The sequence below is a fragment of the Bos indicus x Bos taurus genome, chromosome 4 (assembly GCF_003369695.1).
Source record: "Bos indicus x Bos taurus breed Angus x Brahman F1 hybrid chromosome 4, Bos_hybrid_MaternalHap_v2.0, whole genome shotgun sequence".
Lineage (NCBI taxonomy): Eukaryota > Metazoa > Chordata > Mammalia > Artiodactyla > Bovidae > Bos > Bos indicus x Bos taurus.
In genome coordinates, this window is record NC_040079.1 from 88,543,227 (window position 1) to 88,562,573 (window position 19,347).

Here is a 19,347-nt window from a genome sequence, read left to right on the forward strand (position 1 = left end):
TGATCTCATTACAGGTTATCCTCACATCCTGAACTGGGATCCCAAGGCACTCGTGAAAGGTCTTTTCCAAATTAAGATGGCAGTTAAAATTCTACCTATACATTTCTTGCCTGTAATTGTTTGTTTGAGCCTGGTAAAAACACTTGCTTTCCTTCTTAACAGAAATTTTACAAATTTAAGTGATGAATATGCTCATTACTCTCTGTCATAGGCTGAATTTTGAACCCCTCTTCAATAGCAGGAAGACCGAGAGGAGCTACTGCACATTCAAGGTCAGGAGGGGCAGCGGTGAGGAGATACCCCTCATCCAAGATAAGGAGCAGCAGGTGCGCTTTGCTGGCAGCTGTGAAAAGATACCCTATGACCAAGGTAAGAGAAACCCAAGTAAGACAGTAGGTGTTGCGAGAGGGCATCAGAGGGCAGACACACTGAAACCATAATCACAGAAAACTAGCCAATCTGATCACACGGACCACAGCCTTGTCTAACTCAATGAAACTAAGCCATGCTGTGTGGGGCCACCCAAGACAGGAGGGTCATGGTGGAGAGGTCTGACAGAATGTGGTCCACTGGAGAAGGGAATGGCAAACCACTTCAGTATTCTAGCCTTGAGAATCCCATGAACAGTATGAAAAGGCAAAATGATAGGATACTGAAAGAGGAACTCCCCAGGTCAGTAGGTGCCCAATATGCTACTGGAGATCAGTGGAGAAATAACTCCAGAAAGAATGAAGGGATGGAGCCAAAGCAAAAACAATACCCAGTTGTGGATGTGACTGGTGATAGAAGCAAGGTCCGATGCTGTGAAGAGCAGTATTGCATAGGAACCTGGAATGTCAGGTCCATGAATCAAGGCAAATTGGAAGTGGTCAAACAAGAGATGGCAAGAGTGAATGTCGACATTCTAGGAATCAGCGAACTAAAATGGACTGGAATGGGTGAATTTAACTCAGATGACCATTATATCTACTACTGTGGGCAGGAATCCCTTAGAAGAAATGGAGTAGCCATCATGGAAAATAAAAGAGTTTGAAATGCAGTTCAGTTCAGTTCAGTTCAGTTCAGTCACTCAGTCATGTCCGACTCTTTGTGACCCCATGAATCGCAGCACGCCAGGCTTCCCTGTCCGTCAGCAACTCCCGGAGTTCACTCAAACTCATGTGCATCGAGTCAGTAATGCAATCCAGCCATCTCATCCTCTGTCTCCCCCTTCTCCTCCTGCCCCCAATCCCTACCAGCATCAGGGTCTTTTCAGCTCTTCGCGTCAGGTGGCCAAAGTATTGGAGTTTCAGCTTTAGCATCAGTCCTTCCAATGAACACCCAGGGCTGATCTCCTTTAGGATGGACTGGTTGGATCTTCTTGCAGTCCAAGGGACTCTCAAGAGTCTTCTCCAACACCACAGTTCAAAAGCATCAATTCTTCAGTGCTCAGCTTTCTTCACAGTCCAACTATCACATCCATACATGACCACTGGAAAAATCATAGCCTTGACTAGACGAACCTTTGTTGGCAAAGTAATATCTCTGCTTTTGAATATGCCATCTAGGTTGGTCATAACTTTCCTTCCAAGGAGTAAGCATCTTTTAATTTCATGGCTGCAGTCACCATCTTCAGTGATTCTGGGGCCCAAAAAAATAAAGTCTGACATGGTTTCCACTGTTTCCTCATCTATTTCCATGAAGTGATGGGACCGAAATGCAGTGCTTGAATGCAATCTCAAAAATGACAGAATGATCTCTGTTCGTTTCCAAGGCAAACCATTCAATATCACGGTAATCCAAGCCTGTGCCCCAACCAGTAATGCTAAAGAAGCTGAACGGTTCTATGAAGACCTACAAAACCTTTTAGAACTAACACCCAAATAAGATGTGCTTTTCATTATAGGGGACTGGAATGCAAAAGTAGGAAGTCAGGAAACACCTGGAATAACAGGCAAATTTGGCCTTGGAGTACAGAATGAAGCAGGGCAAAGACTAATAGAGTTTTGCCAAGAAAATGCACTGGTCATAACAAACACCCTCTTCCAACAACACAAGAGAAGACTCTACACATGGACATCACCAGATGGTCAAACTGAAATCAGATTGATTATATTCTTTGCAGCCAAAGATGGAGAAGCTCTATAGAGTCAGCAAAAACAAGACCAGGAGCTGACTGTGGCTCAGATCATAAACTCCTTATTGCCAAATTCATACTTATATTGAATAAAGCAGGGAAAACCACTGGACCATTCAGGTATTACCTAAATCAAATCCCTTATGATTATACACTGGAAGTGAAAAATAGATTTAAGGAACTAGATCTGATAGACAGAGTGCCTGATGAACTATGGACGGAGGTTCGTGACATTGTACAGGAGACAGGGATCAAGACCATCCCCATGGAAAAGAAATGCAAAAAAGCAAAATGGCTGTCTGGGGAGGCCTTACAAATAGCTGTGAAAAGAAGAGAAGTGAAAAGCAAAGGAGAAAAAGAAAGATAAAAGCATCTGAATGCAGAGTTCCAAAGAATAGCAAGGAGAGATAAGAAAGCTTTCATCCATGATCAATGCAAAGAAATAGAGGAAAACAACAGAATGGGAAAGACTAGAGATCTCTTCAAGAAAATTAGAGATACCAAGGGAACATTTCATGCAAAGATGGGCTCAATAAAGGACAGAATTGGTATGGACTTAACAGAAGCAGAACATATTAAGAAGAGGTGGCAAGAATACACAGAACTGTACAAAAAAGATCTCCACAACTTAGATAATCATGATGGTGTGATCACTCACCTAGAGCCAGACATCCTGGAATGTGAAGTCAAGTGGGCCTTAGGAAGCATAACTACGAACAAAGCTAGTGGAGGTGATGGAATTCCAGTTGAGCTATTTCAAATCCTGAAAGATGATGCTGTGAAAGTGCTGCACTCAATATGCCAGCAAATTTGGAAAACTCAGCAGTGGCCACAGGACTGGAAAAGGTCAGTTTTCATTCCAATCCCAAAGAAAAGCAATGCCAAACAATGGTCAAACTGCCACACAATTGCACTCATCTCACACACTAGCAAAGTAATGCTCAAAATTCTCCAAGCCAGGCTTCAGCAATACGTGATCCGTGAACTTCCAGATGTTCAAGCTGGATTTAGAAAAGGCAGAGGAACCAGAGATCAAATTGCCAACATCTGCTGGATCATCGAAAAAGCAAGAGAGTTCCAGAAAAACATCTATTTCTGCTTTATTGACTATGCTAAAGACTTTGTGTGGATCACAATAAACTGTGGAAAATTCTTCAAGAGATGGGAATACCAGACCACCTGACCTGCCTCTTAAGAAATTTGTATGCAGGTCAGGAAGCAACAGTTAGATCTGGACATGGAACAACAGACTGGTTCCAAATAGGAAAAGGAGTACGTCAAGGCTGTATATTGTCACCCTGTTTATTTAACTTATATGCTGTGTACATCATGAGAAACGCTGGACTGTAAGAAGCACAAGCTGGAATCAAGATTGCCAGGAGAAATATCAATAACCTCAGATATGCAGATGACACCACCCTTATGGCAGAAAGTGAAGAGGAATTCAAAAGCCTCTTGATGAAAGTGAAAGAGGAGAGTGAAAAAGTTGGCTTCAAGCTCAACATTCAGAAAACGAAGATCATGGCATCTGGTCCCATCACTTCATGGGAAATAGAAGGAGAAACATTGGAAACAATGTCAGATTTTATTTTTTTGGGCTCCAGAATCACTGCAAATGGTGACTGCAGCCATGAAATAAAAAGATGCTTACTCCTTGGAAGAAAAGTTATGACCAACCTAGACAGCTTATTAAAACGCAGAGACATTACTTTGCCAACAAAGGTCCATCTAGTCAAGCTATGGTTTTTCCAGTGGTCATGTATGGATGTGAGAGTTGGACTATGAAGAAAGCTGAGCACCGAAGAATTGATGCTTTTGAACTGTGGTGTTGGTGAAGACTCTTGAGGGTCCCTTGGACTGCAAGGAGGTCCAACCAGTCCATCCTAAGGGAGATCATTCCTGAATGTTCCTTGGACGGAATGATGTTGAAACTGAAATGCCAATATTTTTGCCACCTGACGCGAAGAGCTGAAAAGACCCTGATGCTGGGAGGGATTAGGGGCAGGAGGAGAAGGGGACGACAGAGGATGAGATGGTTGGATGACATTACTGACTCAATGGACTTGAGTTTGGGTAGACTCTGGGAATTTGTGATGGACAGGGAGGCCTGGCGTGCTGCAGTCTGTGGGGTCGCAAAGAGTGGACATGACTGAGTGACTGAACTGAACTGAATCTTTCTCGAAATGCACCTTTTCTTGGCTCCCTTCTTATCTCTATGGAAGCTCTCCTACCTTCCTCTGCAAAGCGCATCTGCCAAGGAAATTACTTGCTCTAGAATTCTTATTTCAGGGTGTGATTCTAGGGGAACCAAAACTAGGGCTACCTGCCTTCTAGCTACCTGTGTGTGCATATGAAACATTCATATTTAAAGATGCTGCTGTGGTTTCTAATTTAACATGATGATATATTGCTTTGGGGCTTTCCTGGTGCCTCAATGGTAAAGAATCTGCCAATGCAGGAGATCCGGGTTCAGTCCCTAGGTTGGGTCGATCCCCTGGAGAAGGAAATAGCAACCCACTCTAGTATTCTTGCCTGGAGATTTCCATGGACAGAGCCTGGTGGGCTACCGTCCATGGGGTTGCAAAGAGTCAGACATGGCTTGGTGACTAAACAACAACACCGCATCCAATTCTTTCTGTGGTGCGGTGGTAAGTGGTACATCTCCTGGTGAACCCTGGAGCCTCTCCTTGCAGAAAGGCTGTTCCAAAGTCCTGCCTTGTGGAAATGTCTTTGTGTCAATCAACTATGCTGCATTTATTTCTTCTATAAACACCAAACCCCAATCTTTTCAGAACTTATTGGCTTAAAAAAAACTTTTTTTAATTGAAGGATAATTGCTTTACAGAATTTTGTGGTTTTCTGTCCTACATCAACAAGAATCAGCCATAGGTACGCCCCTGTCCCCTCCTTCCTGACCTCCCTCCCATCTCCCTCCTCATCCCACCCTTTAGTCTATTGCAGAGCCCCTGTTTGAGTTACCTGAGTCATACAGCAAATTCCCATTGGCTATCTATTTTACATATGGTATTGTAAATTTCTATGTTACTCTCTCTGTGCATCTCACCTTCTCCCTCCTGTCCTCCGTCTGTGTCCTTATTGGCTTTGCTTAGCCTGTGCTCTTGCATCACATCTCTATAATGGGTAGGTGTGTTTGCATCAGGGTGGAGTGGTTTTAATAAGTTGTCTTGTGCCTGAGCCACATGTTTCCTTATGGGGCTGCTCTAATGCCTGGTGTGAAGTTTTCATGGTCCCTGGGGGTGCAGTTGGGGGAGTTGCTTCTAAATAGGAGTCCAAGCGACTATGAGAGAAACAGACTTCTGAGGAACAGTGCCAGCTGCTCTGGGTGGCAGTAAAAGAAAGAAAGTGTGCTCAGTCGTGTCCGACTCTTTGTGACCCCATGGACTGTAGCCTACCAGACTCCTCTGTCCATGGGATTTTCCAGGGAATAGTACTGGAGTGGATTGCCATTTCCTTCTCCAGGAGATCTTCCCGACCCAGGGATCGAACCCAGGTCTCCTTGCATTGTAGATAGACGCTTTACCGCCTGAGCCACCAGGGAAGCAGCAGTGGCAGGAAAGCTTCTGCTAAACCCACTGACCCTCAGCCCTTCCTCATTACTCTCAGGCTGGTGTTGAGCATGTTAGAGGTTGAGGTCTTCTCAGTGACCACTCAGAACCATGCTAAGGACGTTCCACACTGAGGAACTTTCAACCTTCTAGGCTCTTACAGCCAGGTCCACAGTTCTGGAAGGAGGAGCCCTGAGACAAGGCTGAATGCATGGATGAATGCATTAGCCAGGCCTCACCTGACTGTGCCTGTAACCTCTGCAGCTGCTTTGGTGAAAGGATCACTTGTGATTGCCCCAAGAGGAAAGGTTTTGTCACAGAAGCTATTTCCCTGTTGCATCTTTTTGTGAATCTTTTTCTATTAGTGCATTAATCATAAGAAGTATTGCTGGCTTAAAGGATTTTTGTGAGTCAGCCAGGGGTCTACCACCACAGTGTTTAATCACCTTCATTGCCACATGATCTTCAGCTCGCAGTTGAAGGCCAGAACCACAGGTTTAAAGGGCCATGGGCGTCTCACTCCGCACATCCCTGCTGACTTATTTACCTTCTGTTCATTGACTGGTAAAAAGGAAATAGTAAAGGTGCATGTTACTCTATTATTTTTCATCTAATTATTTAGAAAAGCCTCCCCTGTGAATTGATTAAGGTATTATACCGAGGGAAGATTTCAGATCGACTCTGGGTAAATCTACAGACTCGTGTAAATCCACCCATTACATCTAAATGGACTTCCTTTGAACCAGGTCACTCTGTAAATGATGAGGGCCTTAATCCTGTCTTTCGTTTAAACACGTCTTTCAAGATAATTTCTCCTAGCAACCTGTTGGGGTATTAGTTCGGCTCTGATGCAGATGGAGTTAGCGTTGAACTGTAAAGCACAAAATCCCTTGTTTGGTTTCCCAGAATTTGTTTCCTAAAATTTAATAATATTTCCCTGTTTTTCTTTTGTTTGAATAACAGCGAGGGAGTTTACTTGATTGAAGCTTCGACATTATCTTACCCTAGACAGAGACACTGAGCGCCAAAACTGTGAGCGGCTGTGTGTTAAAGGGACCATCCCTGCCCGAATCCTCTCTCATCTTCTGTTCCCATCTGGCCAGGTTTTCCTTCCAGATGCTCGTCTCTTCTCTGCTTCTCCACTCCCACTTAGACTGTTTAACAGCCTCAGGTGTTATCACCTCAACTGGGAGTCCCCTTGGTTATCCCCCAGTCTGCCTCCTTGATCTTAATTCTAGATATTCCAGGCAACGCTGCCTCCTGTTTGTCTGCTAATTATCCCCAAGCATGCTTCCACCATGTCCGTCCCCACCTAAGAAACATACTGTGCTCCCTACGGATTACCACGCACCTTCCAGTGTTCTCTGCTGGACTTTCGAGGCCTTCCACAATCTAGCCTGTCCCACACAGCCCAGCATGCTCTCATGCTCCATTACTCGACGCACTTTGCTTTTTCCTCTTACCGTGAGCAAGTCAGGATGGTTTCCAGAGCCAGTGGATATGGGTGTCCAGCTTGTGTACTGCAGCCCTGGGCGTCATGCAAAGCCGATCATTTCTACTTCCATGATCTTCTTTCTTCCCACTGTCTGCCTGTCGAAATTCTTCTCATCCTTCAAAACATCCCTTAGCCACAGTGTCTTCCTGAGTTGTGCCAAGGCTCATTCATCTTTACCTCTTCCTTTGAAGTTCTACAAGTCTTAGAAGCTCTCCCTGCCAAAACAGTTCCTACTAAGAAAACACCCCTGCTGAGGAGGGCACGTCGTCGTTGTCGTTTAGTTTCTAAGTTGTGTCCAGCTCTTTTGCGACCTCATGGACTGTAGCCCGTCAGGCTCGTCTGTCCATGGAATTTCCCAGGCAAAAATACTGGAGTGGGTTGCCATTTCTTTCTCCAGGAGATCTTCCTGACCCAGGGACTGAACCCATGGCTGCTGCATCTCCTGCATTGCAGACTGATTCCCAGAGGGCATGTACCCCACTTATCTTCCCATTCCAACAACAGGACACAGTAGGGCTTAGTGACTGTTGAATAGTTTTCCCTCTTTTTCAAATGTGATTATTTTAACTCTCCCACTACTTCCTGAGTTCCTGGAGGGAATGAAGGCCACCATCCACATCTGTAGTGCAGTGCTGAGCACAGGATTGGTGCGCTATAAATATTGGCTCTTTGATTCCTAAGCATGATCTATAATTAAGACAGAAAGAAGGAAGAACATCAAATGTTGATATGCTTCTTAAGGCAAAATCGGCCTCATTCTTAGTCTGAGCCCAGAGATATGTAATGTGAGCGAAAGGTATGTGATTTTCAAGTAATAAGGCCTGTTCCAGGAAGTTGTCCACATTGTCCAGAGAGAAGAATGAATTATTTTTTCACCACCAACAATACAGTTGATTTCAAGCAAGGCAGCTTCAATTATTTAGAATACTGAATAGCTATTCAGGGTTATTAATATGCAAACTAAAAGGCAGAAACACTAGAAAAGCGACATCTCTGCCCTCTTGTTAGAGACTGAAATTTTATGAGAACTACCTGTTGTCATGGCAGAAAATTATTCTAAGTGCATACCCAACAGTAACTACGAAGAGTCATAAATTCTCTAGTAAATGCTCCGGAAAACAGGCACAAAATTCTGTCATCCCATCTGTCTTTTTCTTCTTACAGAGGATCTGTGCTGCCTTTGAAAGAAAAATGCAAAATTGAAACAGTAAAGCAGCCTCCTGCAAATGCCTTCTTTGCTGTCTCCTCCTCTAGCATTTTCCCTCTCATACCTGGTCCTGTGATAGTTGTCACTTCTTTGTGGTATTTTTAGGATGTAAGCATCAACAGAAATATCAGGTTTCCACTTGTTTTGCCCCTTCCCAGACTGCCTTCAATCCTTCCCAAAACCTCTTGGCCATCAGATACGGGGCTACGTGATGACCACCAGTGTGGATTGTCAACTTGTGTTCATTTTCAGGTTTGTATCTTGTGGTCGTGGGTAGTGGTGTTGGGTGCTGGAGGGAGATCCGTTTGTACTAGATATGGGCCCACTAATGGAGGAGCAACTCTACATTGTGGTGGACATCATAATTAATGCTGCAAGTGTAAATGGGGCAGCCTGCATTTGTCTTCATCTGTGGTCTGTATATACACACTCACGTTTAGAAAGTTAGGCTCAACCCAAGTGCCATGGGTCTTAGAAATTTTGTGATTAGGCTACCTGTTTTGAAGGGAGGGCACAGCAACTCACTCCAACATTCTTGCCTGGAGAATCCCGTGGACAGAGGAGTCTGGTTGGCTACAGTCCATAGGGTCGCACAGAATCAGACACGACTAAAACAACTCGGCAGGCACACTCGTACCTATTTCGAAAATCTGATGACATCCACATCTCTTTCATCAGAGAAGTACGCAGGCATTTTTCATATGATTTTAGAAAGTCCCCAGCCCTTTTTGAATCTCTATAGCTCAGATTGAATAGTAATAAAAATATGCTCTCACGAGCCTGTGCTCCTGACTGTGCCTTCATTGTTCTAGGTACTTTACACGTACTCTCTCACGTTTTCTCCACAGTGATCTAATGAGGAGAGTTGTTCCTCATTTTGCAAATGAAGGAACTGAGGCCAAAGATGTATCTCATTCAGCTTCCGACAGTGCTTCCAAGTCTTTCCTGTGATTTCATAGACTCTTGAGTTCATCTTCTTTTCTGATATCTACACCATAAACAGAGGTCTAAAAAGTATCTTGTCCATGCAGCTTGGGAAGAACTATTAAGACTTTACCTCTGATCCTCTAAGTCTCCCTTGAAAATAAATATGACACTCCATTGTTACCATTGTGAATGGTATCTGCAAACGTTTCAAATCGACATAGTTGAAAAGTGAAACAGTATCAGTTTTGATCTGAAATCATAAGACTACAGTTGCCTGTAATGCCCACCATGCAGAGAACAACTCTGTAAGTGAGAGGGAATTTACATGGTATTTAGAAGGAATGACATCAGCCAAAGAGGAGCCAAGGATAACAAATATGCATGTAACTCAGTGGGCCATAACCAAAACTGGCTCATCCTGAATCGAGTGGAGAACAGAGTCAGGTTCTTTCAGCCTTGACAATGCAGGTTTTGACATTTCATCAGGAATAAACAGGAACTTTATGAGTAACAGCTTTTCCTACTTCTAAATCAATAGACATAAAAGAGCACCTGCAGATAAAAAATTTCGTTAGTAGCTCTGCTAATAGCAGTTATAAATTCTCACTCCTACAAGCATCTCCTCCTCAAGCTTTATTTTCCCTCCTAAGAGACCAGGTCATAGGAAGAGAATCAGAGGAGTGTCACATTTTAATTTTCTAAAAAAGTTCTTTATTGTTGCTCTTATCAACATTACTACCACTTTTAAGTAAATGTTTTTAGAAATAAAGATTGATGTGTCATAGTGTTTCTCTTTATTAGGGCTTGACTTCAGACTTCAGAAAAACTAATTGGGGAGATTGCCCAGAAGACATTCATAAAATTTGTGGGCTTGTAAAAATGTGTGCAAATTTCATGTTACTATCCGGTCATACACACACTTGCATGTGTGTATGTGTGGAGATAATTTTTTGTCTTTCCTTCTTTTTTTTTTTTGACTGCATGGCTTGCAGTCAGCCTAAGTTTTAACAGTTTTAGTTCCCTGACCAGGGATCAAACCTGGGTACTTGGCAGTGATAGCACGGTGGCCTGGTTAGGACTTCAGGGAGTTACCTGGAGATAATTTTGATTAAGTAGTCATTGTGGAATTTTTTAAGTTAGATCAGCTTTAAACATAAAATAGATGAGATTTATTAATGACAACAACATATATATATGTATTTTGCTGTTTGCTCGGTGTTTTCATAGGCATTATTTACTTTAGCTTTCATAACCACCCCACAGATTTTTATTATTCCCTGTTTTATGGATGAGGAAACAGGCTCAAAGAGATGAAGTGCTTATTGAAGGTCACAGAGCTAATAAATCAATAAATGTGGGACATGGCCTGGGTGTTTGATTCCACGTTCAGTGTTTGTTCTCCTCCCCCACAGCTGTATTCAGAGTAGAGAGGATGAGGAAGTTACGTTTCAGCGGTTGGTGGTAAAGTAGGTGCTTCAGTAATAACCTGTCTAAAGATTTGGGGTTTGTCTAGAGAGGGGATTAAATGGGGAGAGTTGGTGAAAATCACGTGTAGACCACCGTTTGTTCACCAGGTCATGTGGCTTCCCTGGGCCTCACCTGGGATTAATCAACAGCCACGTGGGAACTGTAATTTAAGAGGTATCGCACCTGGGTTGCATCTCACCAGGACTTCCCTGGTGGCTCAGACGGTAAAAGCGTCTACTTACAATGCGGGAGACCCAGGTTCAATCCCTGGGTTGGGAACATTCCCCTGGAAAAGGAAATGGCAACCCACTCCAGTACTCTTGCCTGGAAGATCCCATGGACAGAGAAGCCTGGTAGGCTACAGTGCATGGGGTCGCAATGAGTCGGACACGATTGAGTAACTTTACTTTCACTGGGTTAGATTCTACACGAAGATCTTGTCTAATCTTCTCAACAACCTGGTAGTCTTAATAATGAACAGATCATGGAGCCTCAGAGAGGCCAAGTAATTTAAGGCCTCTAGAAGGTGGAAAAATCTGGGTTCAAATTCAGGCCCATCGGATTCCAAAGCATGGGTCTTCTGTTCCACCACCCAGATACCTCTACCAGCCGCCTTTGTGGAAAACCCTAGTTCTCTGTCAGGCTGAAAGTGGTGTTAACTGAGCAAAGGTGACTGCGGTAGTGGGAGGGCAGAACGGTTTCTTTAGCCTGTTCACATCTCCCTGCTTTCTTTCTTTGTTCCTTTCTTCTTCCTTCTTTCCTTTCTTTCTCTCTTATTTTTTAGTTTTTTCTTTTTTCCAGCTGTGCTGCATGGCTTCTGAGATCTTGGTTCTTTGATCAGGGATGGAACCTGTGCCCCCTTTGCTGGGAGCTCAGAGCCCTAATCACTGGATCACCAGCGGAGTCCCTCCCTCCTTTCTTATTATCAGAGACAATTTTTTTTCTGACCATTTTTTGGGACCCCTTTACACCTTTAAATTATTGAGGGTCTTGAAGAGCTTTTCTTTTCCTGTGGGTCATACGTGCGGATACTTACTATTTTAAAATTGAAAAGAGCAGAATTTAAAAAATTATTTATTAATCCATTTAATAAACTGATTATGTTAATAGAAATATGTTTTATGAAAAATAATAGTTTTCCAAAACAAAACAAAGTTTAGTGAAAAGAATGGCCTTGTTTATATTTTTGTTAGATTCCTTGATGTTTGGCTTAGTAGAAGCTGTTGGAATCTCTTCTCTGTTCCTGCATTCCACCTGCTGCAGTATCACGTGGCCATAGCCTCTGGAAAACATCAGTGTATCCTCTTCAAAAAATGACAACAAAAAAGACAAATAGCATTTTGGCATTATTAAGAGAACAGTTTTGACCTTATGAAAGCCCTGCAAGGGTCTTGAGGATTCCCAGAAGTCCCCAGGCCACATTTTGAGAACTGCTACTTGATATAATCACCTCAGTATTCACTAGGGCTGGCCAAAAACCCCAATGTTTGGGTCAAATGAAATGTTCCGGGTCACTGAATCCAACCATGCATCTGATAAAATGAAATTCCATGAAGTCCCCTCATTTTGCAAGGGTAAGAATACTAGAGAAGGAAATGGCACTCCTCTCCAGTATCCTTGCCTGGAGAATTCCCATGGACAAAGGAGCCTGGTGGGCTGCAGTCCCTGGGGTCACAAAGAGTCAGACATGACTGAGTGACTCACAAACACACAGACACAGACACACAGACTGTTAGTTCAACATGGATTTAAATGGATAGAAAAGTATTATGCTAAGAAGAAATTTTACTCTGTAGTTTCCATCTGCAGTCTTAACTGTTTAGAATGAACCTAATTTCTCCTCTGTATATTCCAGATACATGAAAACAACAGCCTTGTCCCTTGCTGTCATTTTCTTCAGAAGACCTCCTTCATGTTTAAGAACTTAGAAGACCTCCCTGCTCTGAGTGTTCTCTAGCCCCACATCTCTGTATTCTCATCCAGATCTTCAGATGCCAATTTGAACTCATACAATGTTGCCAGAATGCACTCAGGCAGATTTTCTCATGCTTACTCTGTGCTTGGCTTTGATTAGGGCTACAAATGCTTCACATTCACAGACAGGGAGAAACATATTGTCAAAGGTCACTGTCTTCTGGTTGGGCATGATCTTTGACATCCTATTTACTTTCCCACTCCTTCTGCCATTCTGGTACAGGCTCTGCTTTCTCTAAGGCACCATCTCCTCTGTCCCTTCTCTCTCACCCCTACAGAAAGGCAGTGCTCTAGATGCTGTGCTTTAAAGTTTGCAAACAGCTTTATAAACATCATCTCATTTAATTAGCATGGAAACTATGCCCAAAATGTTGTTGTTGTTCAGTTGCTAAGTTGTGTCCAACTCTTTGCAACCTCATGGCCTGCAGCACGCCAGGCTTCCCTGTCCTTCACCATCTCCCAGAGTTTGCTCAAACTCATGTCTATTGAGTCTGTGATGCTATCTAACCATCTTATCCCCTGCTGCCCGCTTCTCCTTTTACCTTCAGTCTTTCCCACCATCAGGGTCTTCTCTAATGAGTAGGCTCTTCACATCAGGTGGCCAAAGTATTGGAGTTTCAGCTTCAGCATCAGTCCTTCCAATGAATATTCAGGGTTATTTCCTTTAGGATTGACTGGTTTGATCTCCTTGTAGTTTAAGGGACTCTCAAGAGTCTTCTCCAATACCACAGTTCAAAAGCATCAGTTCTTTGGCACTGAGCCTTCTTTATGGTCCAGCTCTCACATTTGTATATGACTACTGGAAAAACTATAGCTTTGACTGGCTGGACCTTTGTCTGCAGAGTGATGTCTCTGCTTTTTAATACACTACGTACAGAATGCACAGATGTGAGTAGAATAAGGGAAACACAGAAGTTTCTGTTAACCTGATTCTATGGGTTACCACGCTAATACTTCATGCCTGGGATTCTGTAACCTGCTTTGCTGGCTGTGCAACTTTCAGGGTCTCCCTATTTTAAAGCACTCTACATACTGATGCTAAAATCATCTTTCTTCCCTGCTGATCTGAACATGCCACCATCTGGAGTCCATTTATAGCCTCCAACATTCTTGGGGTAATGTATTTTCCTGAGACCTTCGAGACTGCATCTGCTAAGACCTCTGACTGACTTTCCTCAACCTAGGATGACAGTGTTTGGCTAATCAGAGTTTTGTTCATTCATTTGTTCGTCCATCCAGCATTTATTCATGTATGCATTTTTTAACATAGCATCTATGATGTGCTAGGCACTGCAATGGACAGTAGAGGGGAATACAAAAGTAAGTTTTCTCTGCCCTCCAAGGTTTTATAACCTCATCCAGGTCTTATATGCACAAGTGGCTCTAGTGGTAAAGTACCTGCATGCCAATGCAGGAGACATAAGAGACGTGGGTTTGATCCCTGGGTTGGGATGATCCCCTAGAGAAGGGCATGATAACCCACTCCAGTATTCTTGCCTGGAGAATTACATGGATTGAAGAGCCTGGTGGGCTACAGTCCATTGGATCACAAAGAGTTAGATACGACTGAAGTGACTTAGCATGCACACATGCATGCAATTCAAATACTAGACTAACTGTGATAAGAGAGGTGGTGAAAGTAGATTTATAGTTGTAGGTAAACTCTGAGGTTTATCTGAGGAAGAATTAATCCCAATGGGCAGAACATACAAGACCTCCAGGAGGGGTACTGTTGAATCTGTGCAAGGACAAATAGATTTCCATAAGCGGGATGGGGAGATGGGACAAGCCTGGCTCGGCTTCCTCGCTGTCTGTTGGTCAAGTTAGGTCTCCTATTGCCTTCTCCTGTGTCTTCTTGGGCCTTTGACCACAAAGAAATTTTTTTTTTTAACCAGTGTCCTAAATACTCAAGGGCTGTGTAAACGTGCACACCTGACTTAAAAAAGGAAATTTCCAGCATGATAACAGTCAATGGCATATGAAAAGGCATAAACAGACAGATTTTGTTTCAAGATTATGAGTGTGTAGAAGACAAACTTGCAAGGAAGGACACTCACCCTTATCAGCTGGTCTCTGGTTGGAGCCACCAATGCAAATAGTGTAAGGAAAAAATGTGTCATCCTTGAAGGGAATATTTGCATGATGCATAGTGCATGATATACTACACAAATAATAGCACAGCATCACACAGGTTTGTCATGAACCATCTGATGGCAGATAGTCCTATTTGTGATTCTTGAAAACTAAAATAAAATGAGTAAGGCTTAACATTTTTGGGTTTGAAACATGTTTCATTATTTTGTGACTTTTATCTCAATTGCATATTCATTCCATAATAAAACATAAAAATAGTATTAGTATCAAGCACACACTTCTGTGTGGAATTCTCAGCAGAGGCAGGGTGGGCAGTACTGGGTTTCAAGTGCAAGCTCTGCCTCTGATCTCCCACTTCAGCCTTAGTTCTTGGGAAGGTCCCATTCAGTCCATCTTGATCATTATATATTAAAGCGTTAGCAGGCTTGAATAGAGAGGCAAAACTGTATTTAGATTTTCTCTTTCAATTAGCTGGTAAAGAAATGCAAAACATCTTAAATGGAGGAAAAATTAAAACAAGAGATGTTGGGAAGGGATGGGCACCAAGGAGGACTCATCAAAGTCCTGGTAGCTGTGGGGTTGGGAGACTGTATAGAGTTTGACACACATGTGTACATTTATGGGGAGATAAGTAGGTACACCTTTTCCAGTCCTGTGGCCACTGCTGAGTTTTCCAAATTTGCTGGCATATTGAGTGCAGCACTTTCACAGCATCGTCTTTCAGGATTGGAAACAGCTCAACTGGAATTCCATCACCTCCACTAGCTTTGTTCATAGTGATGCTTTCTAAGGCCCACGGACTTCACATTCCAGGATGTCTGGCTCTAGGTGAGTGATCACACCATTGTGATTATCTTGGTCGTGAAGCTCTTTTTTGTACAGTTCTTCTCTTCTTAATATCTTTGGCTTCTGTTAGGTCCATACCAATTCTGTCCTTTATTGAGCCCATCTTTGCATGAAATGTTCCCTTGGTATCTCTAATTTTCTTAAAGAGATCTCTAGTCTTTCCCATTCTGTTGTTTTCCTCTATTTCATTCCAATCCCAAAGAAAGGCAATGCCAAAGAATGCTCAAACTACCACATGATTGCACTCATCTCACACGCTAGTAAAGTAATGCTCAAAATTCTCCAAGCCAGGCTTCAGCAATACGTGAACCGTGAACTTCCTGATGTTCAAGCTGGCTTTAGAAAAGGCAGAGGAACCAGAGATCAAATAGCCAACATCTGCTGGATCATCGAAAAAGTGAGAGAGTTCCAGGAAAATGTATATTTCTGCTTTATTGACTATGCCAAAGCCTTTGACTGTGCGGATCACAATAAACTGTGGAAAATTCTTCAAGAGATGGGAATACCAGACCACCTGACCTGCCTCTTGAGAAAACTGTATGCAGGTCAGGAAGCAACAGTTAGAAGTGGACATGGAACAACAGACTGGTTCCAAATAGGAAAAGGAGTACGTCAAGGCTGTATATTGTCTCCCTGCTTATTTAACTTCTATGCAGAGTACATCATGAGAAATGCTGGGCTGGAAGAAGCACAAGCTGGAATCAAGATTGCCGGGAGAAATATCAATAACCTCAGATATGCAGATGATGCCACCCTTATGGCAGAAAGTGAAGAGGAACTCAAAAGCCTCTTGATGAAAGTGAAAGTGGAGAGTGAAAAAGTTGGCTTAAAGCTCAACATTCAGAAAACAAAGATCATGGCATCTGGTCCTATCACTTCATGGGAAATAGATGGGGAGACAGTGGAAACAGTGTCAGACTTTATTTTTTTGGGCTCCAAAATCACTGCAGATGGTGACTGCAGCCGTGAAATTAAAAGACGCTTACTCCTTGGAAGGAAAGTTATGACCAACCTAGATAGCATATTCAAAAGCAGAGATATTACTTGGCCAACAAAGGTCTGTCTAGTCAAGGCTATGGTTTTTCCAGTGGTCATGTATGGATGTGAGAGTTGGACTGTGAAGAAGTCTGAGCACCGAAGAATTGATGCTTTTGAACTGTGGTGTTGGAGAAGACTCTTGAGAGTCCCTTGGACTGCAAGGAGATCCAACCAGTCCATCCTAAAGGAGATCAGTCCTGAATATTCATTGGAAGGACTGATGCTGAAGTTGAAACTCCAGTACTTTGGCCATCTCATGTGAAGAGTTGACTCATTGGAAAAGACCCTGACGCTGGGAGGGATTGGGGGCAGGAGGAGAAGGGGACGACAGAGGATGAGATGGCTGGATAGCACCACCAACTTGATGGACATGAGTTTGAGTGAACTCCAGGAGTTGGTGATGGACAGCGAGGCCTGGCGTGCTGTGATTCACGGGGTCGCAAAGAGTCGGACATGACTGAGCGACTGAACTGAACTGAACTGAACTGACTGAAGTAGGTACACAGGGAGGGGGAAATTACAAGGGAAAGCCCAGCTGATATATGCTTTCCTTGGCATTCTGGATAATCATATGGACCACAAAAATTAAAGGAGGAAAACCAAGGTGAGTCATTGCTTCAAATTCCATATGAGGACTGGAAAGTCGCACTCTGTGTGTGATCCGAGGGCCCAGTGGACTGTCTCTGCTCCTCTCTGTCCTCTCAGCACTCCAGCCCAGATCCATCCTTTACTATAAGATATTTGGACCCCAGCATCACCATTGCTCCTGTCCTTTCTTTTGGGCCCCAGCTCATCCTTTGTTCTTGCCGGTCAGATTTTCACGGGGCGGGGTTGGGGGGGCTTCTCTCAAATCAACTCCCCCTACCTCCTAACTTTTCTAAATCCAGAGCCATTTTTTAAAACAATTTTTTGAATAGGTAGTATGTTTTCCTGTTTAAAAAAAAAAGTTATACTTAAAAAAAAATCTCCCTTCTTTCCTTTCCTCATGTAGCCAATTCCAACCACTTGCAAGAAACTTCACATTTCTTCACATACATGCAAATAGAAATATAAATTTCCTTTTTTTCAATTCATAAAGGAGTATATTTTTCATGGTTTTTTAAACCATGTGTTTTGGTCATTTACTAGTATGTAACGTGCAAAGAGTCAGACACGACTGAGCGACTGAACTGAACTGAACGTGCATGCGTGCTTATCACTTCTCCCATCCAACTCTTTGCAATCCTATCGACTGTAGCCTGTCAGGCTCCTCTGTCCATGGGATTCTCCAGGCAAGAATATTGGAATTGCCATGCCCTCCTCCAGGGGATCTTCCTGACTCTGGGATTGAACCTGCATCTGTATGTAACAAATATCTCTAAACTGAGGGCCTTAAAACAATTTGTTGCTAACTCTCATAGTTTGGTGGGTTGCTTGGGCTCAACTGTGTAGTTCTTGCTTTGGCTTCTCACTGTAGTTTCGGTCAGATGTGGGCTAGTACAGTGGTCACAGGAAGGCTTGACTGGGTTGGAGATTCCAGACAGCTTCCAAATGGCTGGCAATTATGTTGGTTGTTGGATGGGAGCTCAGTTGCCAGAGCACCTCTGTATAGACTGGGCTTTTCACAAGAAGCTGGTCTCTCTGAGTGGGAGCATCCCAAGAGAGCAGGAAGTGAAAGTTACCAGGTTAATTAAGGGCAACTTACAGAACTGGCAGTGTTAGGTCTGCTGGATTCTGTTGGCAAAATGGTCTCAGGGCTAGCCCAGGTTCAAGGAGATGGAGAAAGAAACCCTGTTCGCTTCATGGGAGAGTAGCAAGATTGTATTGCAGAAGATCTTGAGGTTAGGAGATACTGTGTTGGTCATTTTGGTAAAACACAATCTGTATCACCATCTGAAGTACCTTTCTACTCCTAACACATGCCCAAGGCCTGAGGAGCATTCTTTTATAATGTCTAATATCTGACCTCTCCCTGTTTCCACTGACTCCACTCATTCAAACCTGCATCCTTTTGTAGTTAGGTGAATGCCAGAATTACCTTCCTGGTATCCCACTTTCCTTCACTGCAAATAGCCAATGAAACTTTCTTAACGTTGGTGTTTACATAAACTTTAGCTTTAATGATGTCATTCTCCTAAGTAAAAATCAGATCTGATATCCCCAGTGGTTTTGTTTGACCTGTGCCAAGTTAGCATATATAGGATTTGCTTTTTTTTAACTTTCAACATTGCAAAATCAGGAGGTCCAGATTAAGCTCCTTTTGAAAAACTAGGTCCTCATATGTAGAAAAATCAGATTCTTTGACTAATATGTTCTAGATACTGAACAAAAGGGAAAAACTTTCAGGCTCTTGTGGGATTTAATGAACAATAGGGGAAATAGATAAATAACATAGGAAGACTGATGGACGGCAACACTACAGGGTTAGAAAGGAGATAGGGCAGGAGGCAGGTGGGAAGGGCTACAATTTCAAATCACATGGTCATGGAGGCCCTCACTGAATGGAGACATTTCAGTTAAAAAACTTAAAGAGTAGTGGGAGGGTAACAGGGAATTCTAGAACTTTGCTTTCCAGTAGAGTAGCCCACAACCATATGTGGCTATCTTAATTTGTATTAATTAAAGTTAAAAATTCAGT

General features: G+C 43.0%; 1 protein-coding gene across 1 annotated transcript in view; it reads left to right on the forward strand.

The window, feature by feature from the left end:
* The first annotated feature begins 345 nt into the window (after positions 1 to 345).
* The window catches only part of RAPGEF5 (Rap guanine nucleotide exchange factor 5), a 256,576-nt gene continuing 237,574 nt past the window's right edge, over positions 346 to 19,347 (forward strand). The window contains exon 1 of the mRNA XM_027539948.1: positions 346 to 369. Coding sequence (XP_027395749.1) covers positions 361 to 369 — 9 coding nt within the window. The 5' untranslated portion in view covers positions 346 to 360. The remainder of the gene's footprint in view (positions 370 to 19,347) is intronic.